The sequence below is a fragment of the Microtus pennsylvanicus genome, chromosome 13 (assembly GCF_037038515.1).
Source record: "Microtus pennsylvanicus isolate mMicPen1 chromosome 13, mMicPen1.hap1, whole genome shotgun sequence".
Taxonomy (NCBI): Eukaryota; Metazoa; Chordata; class Mammalia; order Rodentia; family Cricetidae; genus Microtus; species Microtus pennsylvanicus.
In genome coordinates, this window is record NC_134591.1 from 1,094,392 (window position 1) to 1,114,382 (window position 19,991).

The 19,991-nt window shown below is 44.3% G+C and overlaps 1 protein-coding gene across 1 annotated transcript in view; it reads left to right on the forward strand.

Annotated features, from left to right (window-relative positions):
* The first annotated feature begins 15,603 nt into the window (after positions 1–15,603).
* Snx30 (sorting nexin family member 30) overlaps positions 15,604–19,991 on the forward strand; it is a 113,029-nt gene continuing 108,641 nt past the window's right edge. The window contains exon 1 of the mRNA XM_075944845.1: positions 15,604–15,999. Coding sequence (XP_075800960.1) covers positions 15,844–15,999 — 156 coding nt within the window. The 5' untranslated portion in view covers positions 15,604–15,843. The remainder of the gene's footprint in view (positions 16,000–19,991) is intronic.

Below are 19,991 nucleotides of genomic sequence, written 5' to 3' on the forward strand. Positions count from 1 at the left end.
TTTGGCTTGCTTTGTCCTGATGCAAAAAAGTTGCTGAATGAGTACATTTGGGAGATGACAATTTCATAATGATGCTGACCTGGAGGAGCCAAGATATACTTAATGACCTAAAAATTGGGAGCAGAATGAACCTTTATGCTAGCATAGAGCAGGGTAGTTTACTAAGCCTTGAAGAGGACTGGGTTTGGTTTTGGAGATATGAGTATTCCATCAGATAACACTTCCAGAAGTTTCCATTTTATAGCCTAGGTTCAAAGTTACTGTTTCAGCAAGCAGAGGAAGTCAAATGAATGAGTTTATGGTAAGAGCAGCTTCCTGATCCTCCCATGCTTTGCATGAGTGGTGGTGATAGTGTTCTTCCTGCCACAAAATAGGAAGTCCTGGGTGGTGGACACAGAGCAAAGCAAGCTTCCCCCTATGTGAAAGAATCCTAAAACTCCTGCATAATTAATTACCTCATATGTGTACATATAATCAGGTATCTGACTATCTTTGAGCCAGGGACCTATAGCCCAGGATGACCTGCAACTCCTTAAGTGGTTAAGGATGACCATGAACTTCTCATTTGCTCACCTCCACCTTCTGAGTGCTGCAATTATAGGTGTACAGCATTGTGTATGGTTTATGGTATTAGGAATTATACCTCAGGTCCTGGGCATTCTAGGCAAGCACTCTACCAACTAACCTACATGCCTAGATCCTGACTACAGTTTTATTACTGTGGTCCTCTACCCCTCACTCCTGTTTAGAGGTTACATAGAGCAAAGGCTTGTATCATATATAGTCTCCTGGTCTGTGCAGGGAGGGCTTATGTGAAGACCTGCACAATCTTTTGTTACCTGGGTTACAAAACTCAAGAGGGAGTGAGCAGAGCAGCCTGGCAGGTGCTTGCACAGTGGCTATGAGAATGAAGAATTCAGAGGCTTTGGGAAGAAGCCAGGACTAGGCCCTCAGAAGCCAGAAACACCATGCTTCCTCTGTTTTAGAATTAATCTGTTTGCAGTTTTCCCTTATTACTACCTGTGGTGGTTTGAAAAAGTATGGCCATAGCTGGTGGTATTGGCACACGCCTTTAATCCCAGTACTTAGGAGGAGGATTTCTGAGTTTGAGGCCAGCCTGGACTACAGAGCAAGTTCCAGGACAGCCAGGGATACACAGAGAAACCTGTCTCAAAAGGAAAAAAGAAAAAAGAAAACGAAAGAGAAAAAGAAATGGCCACCATAGGTCTATATGTTTGAATGCTTAGCTATCAGAGAATGGCACTATTTGAAAAGGATCAAGAAGGTGTGGTCTTGTTGGAGTGGGTGTTGCCTTGTTGGAGGAAATTTGTTACTTGGGGCAGGCTTTGGGTTTAAAAAACCCACCCAACTCCAGCATCTGTCTGTTTGTCTGTCTCTGTTTCTCTCTTTCTTTCTACCTACAGATCAAAATGTAACATTTAGCTACTACCCCTGTGCCATGCTATTCACCATGATGAGGATAATTGACTAAGCCTCTGAAACTGTAAGCAGTTAAGTCTGGTGTGAGCTGGAGTTATGGTTCAGTGCATAAAAGCACCTCCTGCTAAGTCAGGCAGCCTGAGTTTGAACCCTCAAACCCACATGGTGGGAGGAGAAAACCAGTTCCCACAAGTTGTTCTCTGGCTGCCATATTTGTGCCTTGGTACACTCTCTCTTTGTCTCTGTCTCTGTCTGTCTGTCTGTCTGTCTGTCTGTCTGTCTGTCTGTCTTTTTCTCTCTCTCAGACACACACACATACACATACACACACACACACACACACACACACACACACACACACACACATGTATATGCATGGGCATGACTAATAGCCCTGCCTGGCATTAGGAATAGGGGTACAGTGGGCCATCTGTGTTGGTTAATTTTTATTGTCAACATGACACAACCTTCAGTCACATAGGAAGGGGAGTTTCAGTTGAGAAACTTCCCCCATCAAACTGACCTGTGGCCATGTCTGTGAGATAGTGCTTTGATGGATGAGTGAAGTGGTGTGTATGTATGTGTGTGTGTGTTTGGTAAATGAGTGCAGTGTGTCCACATGTGTGTCCTGTTGTATCACTCTCATCATATTCTCTTGACCTGAGACTAGGCTGGCAGCCAGCAAGCCTCAGTCATCCTTCATCAGTCACTCTCACCCCTATAGTGTAGGCTCATAGGCACATGTGTTGTAAAGGAGATGGTCCCTTGTTTTGTCCCGGCTGCCCGGCTAGCTTACACCACAAATAACCACACAGAAATTGTATTAATTAAAACACTGCTTGGCCATTAGCTCTAACTTCTTATTGGCCAACTCTTACATATTAGTTAAGCACATCTCCATTAATCTGCATATTGTCACATGGCAGTGGCTTACTGAGTAAAATTCTAACCTGTGTCCATCTCAGGCAGAGGATCCATGGTGTCTCTGACTCTGCCCTATTTCCTCCCAGCATTCAGTTCTGTTTTCTCTGCCTACCTAAGTTCTGCCCTATCAACTAGGCCAAGGCAGTTTCTTTATTCATTAACCAATGAAAGCAACACACAAACAGAAGGAAGTCCTACACCATTTCCCCTTTTCTGTTTAAACAAAAAGGAAGGCTTTAACTTTAACATAGTAAAATTACATATAACAAAACAGTTATCAAGCAAGAATTACAGTTACAATGTTTATATTTACTTTATCTTTTATCATAACTAAGGAAAATTTTAACTATAAATTCTTCACCTCCATCAAAGACTTCAGAAGGATATAATATTACCTAAGTAAACAAGAAGTGCATTGTAAGCAACTTCCAAAACTCTAGAATTGACAGAGACATCTTGCTGCCTGGACAGTCACCCAAAGCTCTTCTGTACCCTTGGGGCATTCATCTTCAGCCTACAGGACCATAGTCTCCAACAGACTTTTTCATGAAGCAGGAAAATTCAAAGACAGTTCAGTCACTTTCTTCTGTATCCTGTAGAATGTCTCGCAGACTATTTTATAAAGCGGGAACCCCAAAGGATCATCTCACCTCTAGGCAAGCTCAGCAGTCATTTCTCTGTGGGTCATGTATGTCCAGTGAAGCAGTCCAGGCAAGAGCAATTTCTTGCCCTAATGGCTAACCAGCTCCATAAGAAGCCTCTTCAATGCCCATCTTCTTCTTGAAGTAGATTGGTGCTGCCAGGAGCAGATGTGTCTCATTGTCATGAAAAGTTCTAAATTCTTAAACATTTTAAATGCCATATTCTGTAGCCTTTGAAAGATATGAAGAATGCCTATCCATCTGAAATACATCTATGCACATCTAGAAAATCTTACTAACATGAGTACAAGCTTGACTATTATAGATGATTATCTATTAACCTATATTTTTAATCATACATTACAATTTTAAATGAGCTACACAAACACAATACCTTAATCAAGAGCAGAAATACATATACATATAACAAAATTGACCTTAAATTTGTATCAATAAACCAACATTCATACCAATGCAAATTATTCATATCTATATCATATCCCCCTTTAAATATAAAAGAACATTTATAAACAATATTTGGGAATATGGGCACAGTTTTTTTCTCCAAACTGCTTCCTGCTGTATGGGGGCACTGTTAATCAGGTCTTTCATGGTGTATCCTGTGTGCTAGGTTCATCTCAGCCAGCAGTTGAATGAAGTAATTTTTCCAGGGTATTCGTGGTGACCTTTCAGGAGGCCTTGGTCCATGAAACCATATTTGTCTAGATGCAATTCACAGGTTCTCATCTTCTGTGAAAACAAAAGAAGAACCTCTTTCCAAAGCACCATGTTCTTAGACCCAAATTTGGAAGTCATGATACCTTTATAATATACATCCTGGTTTAGCTTAGCAGCCCATACAATGAAATATCTGTCTGTACTTAGCTCCTTCAGAGTCAAAAAATTTAATACACAATAAAACACATAATCCAGACTCTCTGTGAATTTTTCATTTTTATGTGGCTTATTTTTGCTTACTCCTTTATTCTATGACTGTCTGTACTGTCTCTTTAAAGGCTTTATCTTTTTTTAAAACATTAACTTTATTTTATGACTCTCTATACTCTTTTTCTTTTCTCTCTCAAGCCTATGTATATTTATCCAACACTGTGACCCATTTAGAGATCTTTTATGTCTGAATCTGTCCTATTGTGTATCTTCAATTCTTTACTGTCTAGGAGCACTTCTTAAAAACTTAAGTTGTGCCCTTAGTAGGGGTAATATGGTAACAGTAGTTTGCCTGCACAATCTTTAGACTTAAGCTGAACTGTTATTATGGTAAATACAGTAGTTTCTGCTAGCTCTGCATAGTCCATCATGGTGGAGCATGGTGGATCTGCTTGCGTCTCTGAGCTATACACACTGCCCCAGTTCCAGGGATATTGCTAGTCCAAGTTGCCATCAAGCAAGCCGCATGCAGCACGATGCTCACAACCCCCATCCAAGTGCTTTGTCTCCTGAAAGATCCAGAGGTCACACTGGCAGCATCGCCCAAAAATCTGGCATGTCAAAGCCACCACAGCTTTTTTCTTTTAAAGATTTATTTATTTATTATGTATACAGTGTTCTGTCTGTCTGTATGCTTGCTGGCCACAAGAGAGCACCCACCAGATCTCATTACAGATAGTGGTGAGCCACCATGTGGTTGCTGGAAATTGAACTCAGGACCTCTGGAAGAGCAGTCAGTGCTCTTAACCTCTGAGCCATCTCTCCAGCCCACTGTCACAGCTTTTTTACTGTTATGACTGAATCAGGAAAATCTCTCTAGGAGCTGCAGCAAGCAGCCAGCAAACAGCAAGAAGTTGTGTTAAACTCTGTATTTTTTTTCTAGAATTTCTTTTTAAGCCCTCTTAGGTTTTATGTGGAGTAAGTTGGCCACATTGGGCCACCAATTGTTGTAAAGAGAAGGGGGCCCTTTGTTTGTCCTGGCCACCCGGCTAGCTTACACCCAAAATAATCACACAGAAACTGTATTCATTAAAGCACGGCCTGGCCCATTCACTCTAGTTTTACACGTAGCTGTGCCCAGTGTTTATGTGGGTTGTAGCTCAGGTCCTCATGGCAGTGCAGCAGAGACCCAGTTACCCAGTGTTGATGTGGCTGTAGCTCAGGTCCTCATGGCAGTGCAGCAGAGACCCAGTTACCCAGTGTTGATGTGGCTGTAGCTCAGGTCCTCACGGCAGTGCAGCAGAGACCCAGTTACCCAGTGTTGATGTGGCTGTAGCTCAGGTCCTCACGGCAGTGCAGCAGTCAGAGACCCAGTTACCTAGTGCTGTGCTTTATCTTCTGAACAAGTTATGTATGCCTCTCTCTGTCCCACTAACATCTGTCCCTCTTCCTCTTCTACCCTCACTAAATTTTTTGATATAGGGTCTCTCTATGTAGCCCTGACTGTCCTGGAACTTGCTATGTAGACCAGACAGGCTTTCTGTTTCTGCCTCTTGAATGCTGGGATTAAAGGTATATAATACCAGTTCCAGAACTTTCTCTGTTTGAGACATACTCTCCATAGACTCCCAGACTGGCTCGAAACTCACTTTGTAGACCAGGCAGTTATCCAACTCATAATTCATAAGGTTCAGCTCCATTAGATCATAGCATAGTGATATGACACCTAACTATAATATGTATTTCTATGATTTCTATTTTCTAGGGGTGATGGAGGAAGGTCATTGGCTAATAAAGGAACTGCCTTGGCCCATTTTATTGGTTAGGACATAGGTGGAGTAAACAGAACAGAATGCCGGGAGGAAGAGGAAGTGAGCTCAGACTCGACAGCTCTCCTCTCGGGAGCAGACGCCTCACGAGAGACGCCATGCTCCTGGCTCCTGGGCAGACACATGCGATGAAGCTCTGAACTAGAATCTTCCCGGTAAGACCAGTGCTCACAGATTGTTAGAGATGGGTTGATTGGGATATCAGAATTAGCCAGTAAGGGTTAGGGCTAAAGGGCCAAGCAGTGATTAAAAGAATACAGTGTCTGTGTAATTATTTCAGGTAAAGCTACCCGAGCAGGCGGCCGGGGTGTTGGGGACGCAGCCCCGCCACCGCCCCTTATTAATACATAGGGGAGGTCATATAATGTATGAAAGCTCAACTTTTAGATGCTTTTTAGTGACATTGCTTAGTGATGAACCAAATGTCATCACAAGGCATATATATCCCAACCAAAGAATCACTCAGTGTTGGTGTTTCCAGATGCTTGTCAACTATCCACAACAAAGGAATACCATCCATGCCTTTCTCACTCCCAGCCAACACTGATTGAGCAGAAAACTGGGTAGCAGATATCCTTAGGTTATGGCAGCAAATTGCATTTCTATGGTCAGCAGAGACCCCCATCTACCAAGGGTTTACAGTGGAGTTCTAGAAAATACCCTTCCTCTGGTGATTCATTTCAAGCCTGAAATATGAAATAAATTAATTCACAGTTTAGCTAATCTGTTTCTTTTAAATAAATGTAAGCACCTGATAAATGTTGAAACAAAACAGCACCAAAAGAAGCTGTAGTAGTTTAATGGTGGGTTGGACATGTATCTCAGTTGGCAGGGAGTTTCTCAGCATGCAGGAAGCCTTCTGTTCAATCTCAAGCTCTGCTTAGACCAGATATGATGGCACACACCTGTAATCCCAGCACTAGGGAGGTGGATACAAGAGGATCAGAAGTTCTTGGTTAAATAGCAAGTTCAAGTCCACCCTGGAACACATAAGATCCTGCTTTTTTAAAAGAGAGGGGGGGGCGGGAGGAGGGACTGAGGAGATGGCTCAGTGGGTAAGATCACTTGCTGTGCAAGCATGAAGATCCCAGCACCCATATAAAATCTGGTCCCTGAGTCCTTACAACCTCATTGTTGGGGGTGGGAAGGATGGATGGATCTCAGGAGCATGCTAAACAGCCAGCTAGTTGAAATGGTAAGCTTCAGGTTCAATAAGAGAGTAAGGCAAGAAGTTACAGGACAACACCTCATGTCCTCTTCTGGTTTCCACATGCGTGCACATGTGTATATGCAAACCTGCACACGCATGCCCAAAAGAAGGGGGGCTTCTAGACTCCTGACCCCACCCTGTGCTCATGTGTATGTGTGTGCATGTATAGAAGCAGGAGCTGGATGTTGGGTGTTTTTCTACCAGCATCTGCCACATCATCATCATCATTGGAGACAGGATCTGCACTGTACCCTGGAGTTCACTGATTTGGTTAGCCTGGCTGGCCAGAGCCTCTAGGATTCTTTTGTTTTCCCCTCTCTAGTGCTGCACATGACTTTCTTTTCAAGACTGGATTTCTCTGAAGCTTTGGAGCCTGTCCTGTAGTAATAAGGGCAGCGGGGCTGCGTCCCCAGCACCCCGGCTGCCTGGCTAGCTTATGCCCGAAATAACAACACACAAACTGCATTCATTTAATCACTGCTTGGCCCATTTCTATCTAGCCTCTTCTAGGCTAATTCTCACATATTAATTTAGCCCATTTCTAATCATCTGTGTAGCGCCCCTAGGTGCGCTTACCAGAAAGATTCTAGCCTATGTCCATCCTGGGTCGGAGCTTCATTGCGTGCGTCTGCCTGGGAGCTGGGAGCATGGTGTCTCTCTGAGGCGTCTGCTCCCGAGAGGAGAGGTGTGGAGTCTGAGCTCACTTCCTCTTCCTCCCAGCGTTCTGTTCTGTTTACTCCTCCCACCTATCTTCTAACCAATGAGGACCAAGCAGTTTCTTTTTATTTAACCAATGACCTTCCTCCATCATTTCCCCTTTTTCGGTTTAAACAAACAAACAAAAAAAGACTTTAACTTATCACTACAAATGGCACGCAGACCTGTGGACAATTGAATCCACTGAAAGCCTGAGAAAGCTTGGGAAAGAGTAAAGCATGTTTTCTTGATAGTGACAATTTCTCGGATCTACTCTGCTTGCTAGAGACAAGCAAAAGCTCTCATCTAAGAGAAGCTTTCCTGACTCAGCTTTAGCTGCAAAGCTTGCAGCTCTTTTAAGAGGTCCTGCCACGAAACAGTGTTGACGAAAAGCTGAATGCATGCTTTTCGGTTTTCAGCCGTAGCAGGAAAAAAGCTGCACCATTTAAAAATGCCAGTTTTCTGGGCCATCCTGCCAGGGCAAACTCTGACTCTTTTACGCAGGCAGTTCGTGCGGTTTGCAGGCACAGGCTGCTGAAGCTCGCTTGCTAGCAGGGACATTGAAACACTGTAGACTTGTGGCACTGAATGCGGTTCTGGCCGGTACCTCAGCCTCAAGTTTGGAATGGCAGAAAGCTAAGGAATGGGCTACATCTAGCCGGCAAAGCCACGGCTTTAGTCCTACTGATATTGCTTGGTAAATTAAAGACTCATGTGGTCAGAAAAGGAGAGATATACAGTAAAGAGAGATTCAAAGATAAAGAAAATTTCTAAATGATTTACAGTGTGTTAAAAATATATGCAGACTAAAAGTTGAAGTTCTTAAAGTAAAAAAAAAAAGGAAGAGAGTTGTTGTGTGTGGTAGTACACACCTTTAATCCCAACACTTAGAAGGCAGAGGAAGATTGAGCTCTGTGACTTCAAGGTGTGGTAGCACACGCCTTTAATCCCAGTGCCTAGAAGGCAGGGACAAACAGATCTCTGTGAGTTCAAGGTGTAGTAGCGTACACCTTTAATCCCGAATGCCTGGGAGGCAGAGTCAGGCGGATCTCTGAGAGTTCAGAACAGCCTGGTCTACAGAGTTATTCCAGGTCAAGATACAGAGAACCTGTCTCATAAAGCAAAAAATAAAAGTAAAAAAATAAACGAAATAGAGTTAAAATAAAGCCATACAAAGATGTAAAATAAACAGAGAATTTTGATACTGTATGCTTTTATGCTCTCTTTGAATTGTTTGAATGCTGAGAACAGAGCAACAGATGCCAAAAGATATTTGTTTATAAATGCTGCTGAACTAATCCAACATAGATATTTTGAAAATGCCTTGAATTTGAAATTTGGATCTAAGGACATGATGCTTTGGAAAGGAGTTTCTTATTTTGTTTTCACAGAGGATGAGACCCTGTTCATTTCTTCTATTCTGATTTGGTATGATGGACCACGCCCTCCTGAAGGGTTGGTGTGAACATCTTCAGAAAATTGCTTCGCTCAACTGCCAACTGAGATGAAACTAGCACACAGGTTATACCATGAAAGACCTAATTAATGACGCCCCCATTCAGCAGGAAGCAGTTTTGAGAGAAAAAACTGCGCCCATGTTCACAAATATGGTTTATAAACGTTCTTTAACATTTAAAGGGGGATATGATATAGGTATGAATAATTTGCATTAGTATAGATTTTGCTTTATTTAAAATATTTTATTTATTTATTTATTATGTATACAATATTCTGTCTGTGTGTATGCCTGCAGGCCAGAAGAGGGCACCAGACCCCATTACGGATGGTTGTGAGCCACCATGTGGTTGCTGGGAATTGAACTCAGGACCTTTGGAAGAGCAGGCAATGCTCTTAACCACTGAGCCATCTCTCCAGCCCCCTAGATTTTGCTTTATTGATAGAGATTTAAGGTCAATTTTATTATATGTATTTCTGATATTAAGGTATTGTGATTGTGTAGTTCATTTAAAAATGTAATGTATATAGGTTGTTAATAGATAATCATAATAGTCAAGTTTGTAGTCATGTTAGTTAAGATTTTCTAGATGTGCATAGATATATTTTAGATAGGCATTCTTCATATCTTTCAAAGATTATAGAATATGGCATTTAATGTTTTAATAACTTAGGACTTTTCATGACAATGAGACACTCTGCTCCTGGCAGCACCAATCTACTTCAAGAAGAAGATGGGCATTGAAGAGGATCGTTATGGAGTTTGATAGCCATTTGGGCAAGAAACTGTTCTTGCCTGAACTATTGTATAAACTGGACACACAGAACCTGCAGAGAGAGGACTGCTGAACTTGCCTAAAGGTGAGATGATCTTTCGGGGTTCCTGATTCATGAAAGAGTCTGCGAGACATTCTGCAGGACACAACAGATAGTGACTGAACTGACTTTGAATTTTCCTGCTTCATGGAAATGTCTGCTGGATTCCATGGGCCTGAAGGCTGAAGATGGATGCCCCAACGGTACAGAGGAACTTTGGGTGACTGTCCAGGCAGCGAGATGTCTCTGTCATTTCTAGAGTTTTAAAAGTTGCTTTTTTCTTGTTTGCTTAGGTAATATTGTATCTTTCTGGAGTCTTTGATGGAGTTAAGAATAGTTAGTTACAGTTATAGTTTTCCATTGTTATGATAAAAGATAAAATAGATATAAATATTGTAACTGTGATTCTTGCTTAATAACTGTTTTGCTATATGTAATTTTACTATGTTAAAGTTAAAGCCTTTCTTTTTTGTTTAAAAAGAAAAAGGGGAAGTGATGGGGGAGTGTCATATATCAATCTGTTGATTTCATTGGTTAAGCAATAAAGAAACTGCTAGGCCCATTTGATAGGCCCACCCTTAGGTGGGTGGAGTAAACAGAACGGAAGGCTGGGAGAAAGAAGCTGAGTCAGAGAGTCGCCATGATTCTCCCACTCCAGACAGACGGAGGTTAAGATCATTCCTGGTAATCCAGCTCGTGGGCTACAGCAGATTATTAGAAATGGGCTAGTCCAGGTGCGAGAGCTAGCCTAGAAGAGGCTAGATAGAAATGGGCCAAGCGGTGTTTAAAAGAATACAGTTTCCGTGTAATTATTTCGAGGTATGAGCTAGCCAGGCGGCTGGGGTGCTGGGGACGCAGCCCTGCCGCTCTTATCACTACACTGTCCTGCAACTAGCCTTTGTAGATCAGTCTGGCCTCAAACTCACAGAGATTCATCCGCCTGCCTCTGCTTCCTGAGTACTGGGATTAAAGGTGTGCACCACCACCACTCAGCTTTTCTTTTCTTTTGAGACAGGGTTTCTCTATAGATTTGGCACCTCTCCTGGAACTAGCTCCTGTAGACCAGGCTGGCCACACATGACTTTTCTTAAAAGATTTTTTTAACCTTTATTTTTATTTTATGTAAATGGGTGTTCTTCCTACTGTTTACCTGTACATCATGTGTGTGTTGGATCCCCTGGGAGTGGAGATACAGACAGTTGTGAGCTGCCATGTGGGTACTGGGAATTGAACCCAACTCCTCTGGAAGACCAACTAGTGCTCTTAATCCCTGAGCCATCTCTCCAGCTCATTTTTCTTAGATTTATTTATTTTTCTTTGTATGTGCATGAGTGCCTGCATTAGATCCTTTGGAACTGGAATCACAGGGAGCTGTGAGCCACCATGTGGATGCTGGGAATCAAACCAGGTCCTCTGTAAGAGCAGTAAGTCCTCTTAACTACTGAGCCATCTCCTACGCGGGGCTCTTTATGGGCTAGCTGGATCTGAACTTGGGCCTTCATACTTGCACAGCAAGTGCTTTCACCCGTCCTGCCTCTGAGCATTTTGATGAGGAGATAAAACGATCCTGTCATTCACCCCAGAACTTGTCTGTCTGCTCTTCAGCAGGATTTAATTTCTTGTTTGTAAAACCCTTCAGATTCTGGCTTCAAGTGGATTTGCTTCTATCCTGAGATATCACCAGCTGACTTAAACTGTCTACACAAATTTCTCTCTGTTGGGATTGTGCCTTCTCAGCTGGGTACCCACCCCCCTTGATCAAGACAGCCCTCTGTGGCTTGTTCCAGGTCACTCTAAACGTTCTCTGAAAACCTCCTTTGTCCTCACCAGCCATCCACTTCAGAAGCTGTGGTGTTATTTTGAGGCAGGGCTTGGGATGCCATATAGAATAAAGCTAAGATTGTATTAAAAGCCAGAGGAGGATAAGCAGCTAATACAAACACCAAGAGTTTCTGAGCACATGCCGTACCAAGGGAGAAATGGGACAATGCCTTTGTTGGCCCTGCTTTGTTTCTGAGGACTGAGTGCTCATATGTTGTCCTGGCAGAATTGCCAGTGAGGTTGACGGGGTTCCTGTTTGGCAAAGTTACTAAATTGTGGGGCCCAGGGCTCTCTCTCTTGATAGGTCCCAGGCTAAGTGCTTACCTTTCCTTGTAGATGGGGAAGGGCCCATGGGTCTTTCTCTAAAGGTAGATAGTTTATTCTAGACCAAGTAAGTTTGACCATGCTCCAAGGAGCATGGGTCGAGTGTACTTGGAATGACATGTTCTACTGTGGAAGTTCATGCATGATTCTTTTCTTTCTTTTTTTCCTTCCGAGGCAGGGTTTCACTATATAGCCCTGACTGCCTCAGAACTCACTATGTAGACCAGGCTAGCTTCCTAGACATCAATTTCCTTCCCAGTGTTGGGATTAAAGGCAAGTTTACCACATCCTGACTTAGGTAAACTTTTATAGTCCTAGAACAAAGGAAAGTCATAAATCAACATGTTTACCAAATGCATTCATGGGGACATAGTCAGGCTATAGCAAAGTGGGGACATCTCTGCTATAGGCCTCAGATACTCTCAGATGATGGTTTCAGCTTTCCAGTTGGTGGAAGCTACTCCTTTGGTGAGTTAACACATCCTAAAGATTTTGCTTGATAGTCAAAAGGAAGTTAGATACCAAATACATAGGTATCTTACCATTTATTTATTTATTTTCGTATTTTAGAGACAGGGTTTCTGTGTAGTGCTAGCTGTCTTGGAACTCTCTGTCGACCAAGCTGGCCTTGATCTTCCTGTCTCTGCTGGGATTAAAGGTATGCACCACCATGTCCAGAAATAAATGACTGTTAAGGGAACTAAAGATAGCCAAAGACAACCTGCAACATTCCAATATCACAAAGTTGTTGTAGTAGCATTTCATCTGTATTTTAGTAAATAAAACTTGCCTGAGGATCAGAAAAGTAAACCAGACACACTGGTCAGTCTTGCAGACCAGGCAGCAATAATGCACACCTTTGATCCCAGTAGGGACACTAGTTTGCCATAGAAACCAGGCGGTAGTGGTGCACGCTTTTAATACCAGAACTAGAGAGGATTATAAAATGGGAGGAGACAGCCCCCAGTCTCTGTCTCATTCTGAGATTCCTGGAGGCAGGTTCACCATTTTTGTACTGAGGTCAAGGTAAGAGCCAGTGGCTGGCTACTTTACTTTTCTGGTCTTCAGGTTGAACTCCAACATCTGTGTCTGAGCTTTTATTAATTGTGCTTCAAGTTGTAATGATTTTGACTGTGGAATCTCAACAGAGACAGAGACAGGCTTTTCCAGCAAAGTGCAGTTCCCAATATGTAGAGCCACTGGGGGTATCCCACAAACTCCCATGTTTTTCTCAGTGCTCAACCCTAGAAATCCAAGTTTCTCTCAATAATTTCCAACCAACACCACAGGCTTTTGCTATGATAAACTTCCCATGTTCCCTCTTCACCTCCATGTTGCTCTCAGTAGACAGAATCATGTGCTCTGGGACTTAGGTTATGTCAAGAACTATTCCTCACCACAAGGAGCACTGAAATGAAACAGGAAACTGAACAAAAACAGGCAGGCCTCAGCTGAAAACAAATGCTGGAACTTTCCACCAAAAATATTTCCCATAGTTCACTTTCTTTGGTTTTGATAACTACTACAATTTGGATCATTTCGGCCAGATGCCTCTGACTGACCAGGAAAGTAAGTAAATTTTCACATGGCTCCTTAGGAATGCTGGTTCTTCTCTCTCTCCTTCCCTTCCTCCCTCCATCCCCCTGTCCCTCCTTCCCTTCCTCTCCTCCTTTTCTTCCTCCCCTTCCACTGTGGAGAGGACTAAAAAACGTGTCATTTTAACTCAAACTAAGGAGTTTGGGATGCATCATATAACTATGGATATTCTGTGGTTGTTGTTTCATTGAGTAGTAGAGGAAGACCTAAGGGAAAAAGAAGAGAATTAGCATTTGCAGAGCTCCTAAGGACCTCCTCAATCCTGAGAGTCCCATCTAACTCTCATAGCTGCCTGTGTCCCTAATTGCTAGGCTATGAAACCGTTTTATTGTGTGTGCATGTGTGCACATGCTTGAGGCCCGAGGGACAACTTTTAGGGAGCTGGTTCTTCCATTTCACTCCATGGAGGCAGAGTTTCTCATGTTTCTGTAGAAGCAGCAGCACTGAGTACTCTAGGGTAGCAGAGCAGAGGGCTTCAGGAAGACTCTCCTGCTGCTGCCTTCCATCCTGCTGTGGGAGTGCTGCTGGGGAACATCTGGCTTTTCGTAGATGTGCTCTGAAGGCTGAACTCAGGTCCTTAGGCATGAAGGGCAGGTTCTTTTGCCTACTGAGTCATGTAATTGGCTCTTCTGTGGAATTTTCTTTTGATATTTGTTTTTAATTTATGAGTGTTGTTTAACTTGGGTTCTCTATAAGAGTTGGCTTTGCTCTTAACTACTGAGTCATCTCTCCAGTCCCACTTCTATGGAATATTAAGAGATCCATTTTGTTAACGTGGCCCAATTGTTAAAATAAATACAATATTCAAGAAGAAAATGTTAGATATCTATAGATCAGTCATTTAGAGTTTTATTTGTATTTTTTGTTTTAATGAAGAATAAAAGAGTATGTAATGGTTTTAGGCAGTTCCTAAATGTAAATGGATTGACAGTTTTGCCCAACTTAGACCTCAGTGCTCCCATGAAACAGATGCATTTAAAATTGTCGTTAGTGCCCTTTCAATCTTATTTCCCCCAGTCAAGGTAGACTGCTTCAAAGGAGATAAAAGACATTGCTAAAGGCCCAACTCTTCGGACTATGCCAGAAGAAACTCAAGTTAAATGAGACTCTGGTAGTTATTTTGGGTTGGTTTCAATTCTGCATTTTCCACTTTTGTTTCTAGAAAAAGTGTGGTAGATAGAGCCCTTTGTGAGTCCCAGTGCCAAGTGTAGTCACCATTTTTTAGCAGGCAAAACTGGACAAACCTAACAAGTTTGGGGATTGGAAAATGTGTGTCTCACAGTACTTAAGTCATTGCTAGATGGGTAGATGACCCTCTAACTTCTTGGCCTTAGGAACAGAAGTTCCCCTGACAGGCAAAAGGGACGAAGGTACACTTTAAAGAGTTGGGAGTAATGCCTTGACTATTTCCACCATGCCAGCAAATAAAAGTTGAGAATTCAGCACGGCCGGAGGCCAGCATAGGAATCATCGATGTATGATGATCCTTACGGCTCTTGCAGAAGACTGCGCTCGCTCGTAAGGCCATAACTCGTTTGCTGCACATGCTATTTACGGATGCTCACGCTTCTGAGGTTTCGCCTTACGTAAACCCTGCTTAGCTGCAGAAGCCAGACCATATGGGGACATCAGTATGGATCTGAAAACATCCCACACTACCTCTTTAAAGGTCCTCCTAGTTTCTCTACTCCTCTAGCTCCTCTGGGCCACGTAACTCTCTACGTTACTAAAATATGCTCCACATTTCTATTTTGGGTTCCTCCTGCGAGTGTGGCGAGGCTGGAAGACCCTGACTTACAACAGCGTCTTCAGAGCCCTTACCCCGTAGCCCGCAGCGCAGCTGCCAGTTGGCGCACTTCCTGCCGGGAGGAGGGCGGGGCGGGACGCCTCCTGGCTTAAGCCCCGCCCCCCGGCGTCCCGCCTTCCCCGTCCCCTCCCCGCAGGCGAGGCTCCGCGGGGGCGGGGCTGGGAGCCGTGGGCGGCGTGGCGCTGCTAGCTGGGCGCTGGGCCGGAGGTGCTGGGGATCGACCCTGCTCTGCGCGCGGAGCTGCGGTGTGCCTCTCGGGAAAGCCCAGCCTTGCGGGCAGGAGAAGCGGCGGGCGGCGGCGGACCCCTCCGACTGGTACAGGGCCTCGAGCCGAGCAGGGCCGAGTGCTGCGGGGGGGGAAGCAACTGCGGCGGCGGGTCCCGAGCGCTGCGCGCCATGGCGGGCGGGCCCCCCAAGGCCCTGCTGTCCACGGGGCCCCAGTCCCTGCGCGACATGCCGCACCCGCTGGCCGGCTCCAGCAGCGAGGAGGCCGTGGGAGGCGACAGCACGCCCAGCCCGGACCTTCTGATGGCCCGCAGCTTCGGTGACAAGGTGGGGTGCTTGGGTCTGGGGACTCCTGGGGCGGAGAGAGGAAGGGTGGATCGAGGGCCACCCCTAACACCAGGCCGTGCTCACTCTAAAGCCCCTTTCCCGGGGATCAGGCGTGCTCTGGCCCCTAGATCCCTTGACCAAAGCGTGTGCTCTTGCTGCCCCCGCGGGGTCGCAGCTGCTGCCTGAGTGGCCAGAGGGCATGTGTGTTTCCCTGTCTGACTGAGACTAGCCCAGAGAGCGGGTGACAGCTGGTGGGGAGGGGTTCAGGTTGCAGCATGCATGTGGGGGCCCGGGGTTTGTGCTGCAGTACTGGTCTTTGGAAGGGGGGGGTCCATCATACCTCTAGGTGCATTCCTTGAAGAGGACTGCGGAATAGGAATAACTTGTTGGCGCCTCCAGTTTCTGGATACTGCAAAGAAGCAATAGTTAATGGCTAATGGCTTTCCGGGGTGGGACTGAGCAGTCTTGCTCTTCTCCCCAGTCAGTCATGTGGGGAGTGATCTTTGTTTAGGTTTGCTGTTTGCCCCAGGAGTCACCTGACTCCGACCTCAGTGGCAGCGGGAGGAGAGTCTCGCTGTGGTTTTCTGTCTGGGGTTTCATTCACCTTCTTTAGCTGGCCACATTGATTAGGGTTGGCAGTGGTAGGTTTTGTGGTTGGTGGAAAGCAAGCTTGCCCTTTGACCTTCTTTGTGCATAGGGAGGCGCTTGGTTTTAGAGCTGCACTACCCTCCTGCTGCTTTGAGAGACTGCAAAGTCCGGTGAGGAGGAAGAGGCAGCATCGTCCCCGCCCCCACCACCATTTCAGCTGTGACCAGGATTTTGAGCACTACCGCTGCCACTTAGTCATGAGTTGTAGACATTTCAGTTGTTCTTAGTTAGCATTTGAGATCAGGGTTTCTTCCTCCTCCGAAAATACTAAGTGAATTCCCCTTTTCCCCAATATTAATGGAATCGAGAGAATTAATTTTTCTTCTTTCCTTAGATGGGAGGGCATATGGAAGGGTAACAGTGCTCATGAGACAGTGTGACTTGATAGCCTCAAACCTTCAGAATAACCAGGGAGTGATATATATTGGTAAAGCATAAGCTGTTGAAATTGACCGATTGAACAGCTCAAAATGTGTTCTTGAACGTATGCATTACCTATGTGGTTATTGTTTTTTTATAGATTTTAAATTATATGAAAACATAGGCAGCTTGCAAACCCTTTGCTTATGTTTGACGTTCAAAAAGTGATTGTCGAATGCCTGAAAGATAAATTGTTTTTTTTCTTATTAGCAGAGAAATTGATTTTTAATGGATGTCAAATGAGAACTAAAGTTAAACCTTCAATTGTTGTCTTGGTTCTACGTTGGAAATGGAATTATTTTCTTACAGCTGTGTAACAAATGAACCAGAATTTAGCACCTGAAATGATTGTCTGTGGGTCAGGAGGAGGCTGCTATTATCTGAAGGCTGGATTGGGCGGGTTCTAACCTCCATTCCAGGCTCACTCATGTGGCTCTTCACAGGCTGCAGCATAGTATCTGCTTTGTGCCAGAGAAAGTGATTCAAGACAGCCCATCAGCCCTATATAAACTGATCACGAAAGTGACATGCCCCTGCTGTATTTTATTGGTTATGGAGAGACTGGTGCATGGGAAGAGAGTGTGAGTTCGAGAGTATTCTGGGAAATGGAGATCACTGTGACCATCTTGGAGCCTGGCTTCTACTGTGTGTGTGTTGTGTGTTGCTAGGAGTTGAACCCAGGCCAAGTGCTCTACCACTGAGCTACATCCCTTGCCTCATCTACAGCTATTTTCAGTATTTCTTTATGCTTCACTCTTGGGTAGTTAATTCAGAAGTGCAGCCATTTTACTAATAAGTACCCTGGGAAGGTAAGTTCTCTGTCCCACTAAAATCTGGTTTACTAATAAGTACCCTGGGAAGGTAAGTTCTCTGTCCCACTAAAATCTGGTTGGTTGGCAGGAAGTGAGGCCCATGTCTAAATATGGATGGTTTCTTCCACAGGATCTTTTCTTTGAGAGAGTCTTGAAGGCACTGTTATTAATTATTCAACATTAAATAAGTATCCTAACAATTGTGGGGAGCATCTAAATGACCCAAGTCTCAAGGGCCTGATTTACAATCAGCCACTTTTCCTTAGAGGGTAAGGTTCTCTCTAGTTGGGAATAATATTTTCTTATCTTGGCATACATGTGTTCTCATACATTTTTAAAAGAGAGATTTACTTTATGTGTCTGTATATGTGTGTGTTTCTGTGTGACTGGATGCTGTGTGTGCACAGGTCCCCTCAGAGGCTAGAGAGGGTGTTGGTACAGGCTCTGTGACCTCCTGACGGGGTGTTCCTCTGGAGGAGGAGGAAGTGCTTTAAACTGCTAAGCCATCTCTCCAATCCCTCCCTGCCCCAAGTATTTGTAAAGAGAAGCCAGCCAGCCCCAGAAGTGAGGGCAGTGGATGGGAAGCTCTCCTTGCCCATGTTTGCCGCGCTTGGGCAGCATGTGTTGTTGGAGGTAAAATCAGGTGCTGCAGACTTGTGAGAAGAGGCCTTTTCCTGCCTCTTTAGACACTGGGATTTTCATCGTAGCTGACAAGGATTTAGGTTTGGTCCTGGGTAAGAGACATAAAGGTTTTGACAGGTGAACACAGGGCCAGGTTATTGTGGAGTGGGGAATTGCTTTCTCTGACCTCAGGTGATGTCATCACCAGTGTAACGGACACTTCTTCATGCTCTTTGGTTCTGGGGTGAATGCCCAATCTGTCAGCTTCTATGTTGTCCGAATTGTGGTACAATGGGAAGAATTTTTCTTGTCTACCAAGGGCTGGATGGAAGAATTCTTCTGATGCTAGCTAACCACCCCAGCCTTATATTACTTAATTTTCCCCCTCCCTAAAATGTTTAATACCACTTGACCTGTTTCTCTTCTTTTTTCCTTTTGTCCATATATTCTGAACATTTCTTCTGTGACGCAGCCTTCGCCTTCAGTGTGCATTCTGGGACTGAATACTGGACCCTTTCAGCCCCCGTCTTTGGTTACCACTTCTCCCCACATCCCACTCACTTCACTGCCTACTTCCTGACCCTCCCTTCCACCGAGGTGTCCCTTCCTTGTACATTTCATTCACTGGGTGTGGGAATCCAGATCCTCCCCCTTTATCTTTTGAACACTTTTTCCCTCCTTTAAACCTTTAACCTTCAAACCGAATGCTATATAATGAACTCTGAGACAGAACAGCCAGGAGATTCTGTCTTAAAACAAAACAAACAAAGCACAACAAAAAAAACCCCAACTAATAATAATAAATACATATATTAAAGAAAGCTAACTAATACCGTGGATCAAGTAAGCAATTCTCAACTTTGTAGCCTGGGAGTCCAACTTGACTTCTTCCTGCTCAAGTCTCTGGAATGTCCCCCTGGCACTCATAGTAAAGGCCAGTGTTCTCAGTGGTCCTTCCAGGCCAACATAGTCTGACCCTTTCCCTGACCCCTTCAGCCTGTTTCCTGATTCACCCTCCCTTCTTTAGGACTCTTACTGCAGACATCCATTTTGCCACCTCTCTCATTTCCATAAGTCTATTCAAGTCTCAGATTCTCAGAAAATCCTACCCAACAGCCAGACGTCCTGAAGTTCCCTTTCCACCCCACTTTCTTTCTTCCGTAGCAGTGTATATTCTGAGAACCGGGGTCTTGCTTGTTTAGTGAATAATCTTTGTGTTCCTAGAACAGTGTCTGACTCTCAAATATTTTCTGGATGAACAACAACAACAGCAGCAAAAATGAAGTGTGCCTCCAAGAAACAGAGTTGGGGTGCTGTTCAGTTGTTTGAGTGCTTGCCCAGCATGTCCTTGACCTGAAGTTTAATCCTCAGCACAGCGTGAGCAGGGCTTGGTGGTGCTACACACACCTGTAATGCCCACACTAGGAGGGGAAGCAGAAGAATCAGGAGTTTAAGGTCATCCTCAGCTGTAACAGAGAATTCAAGGCCAGC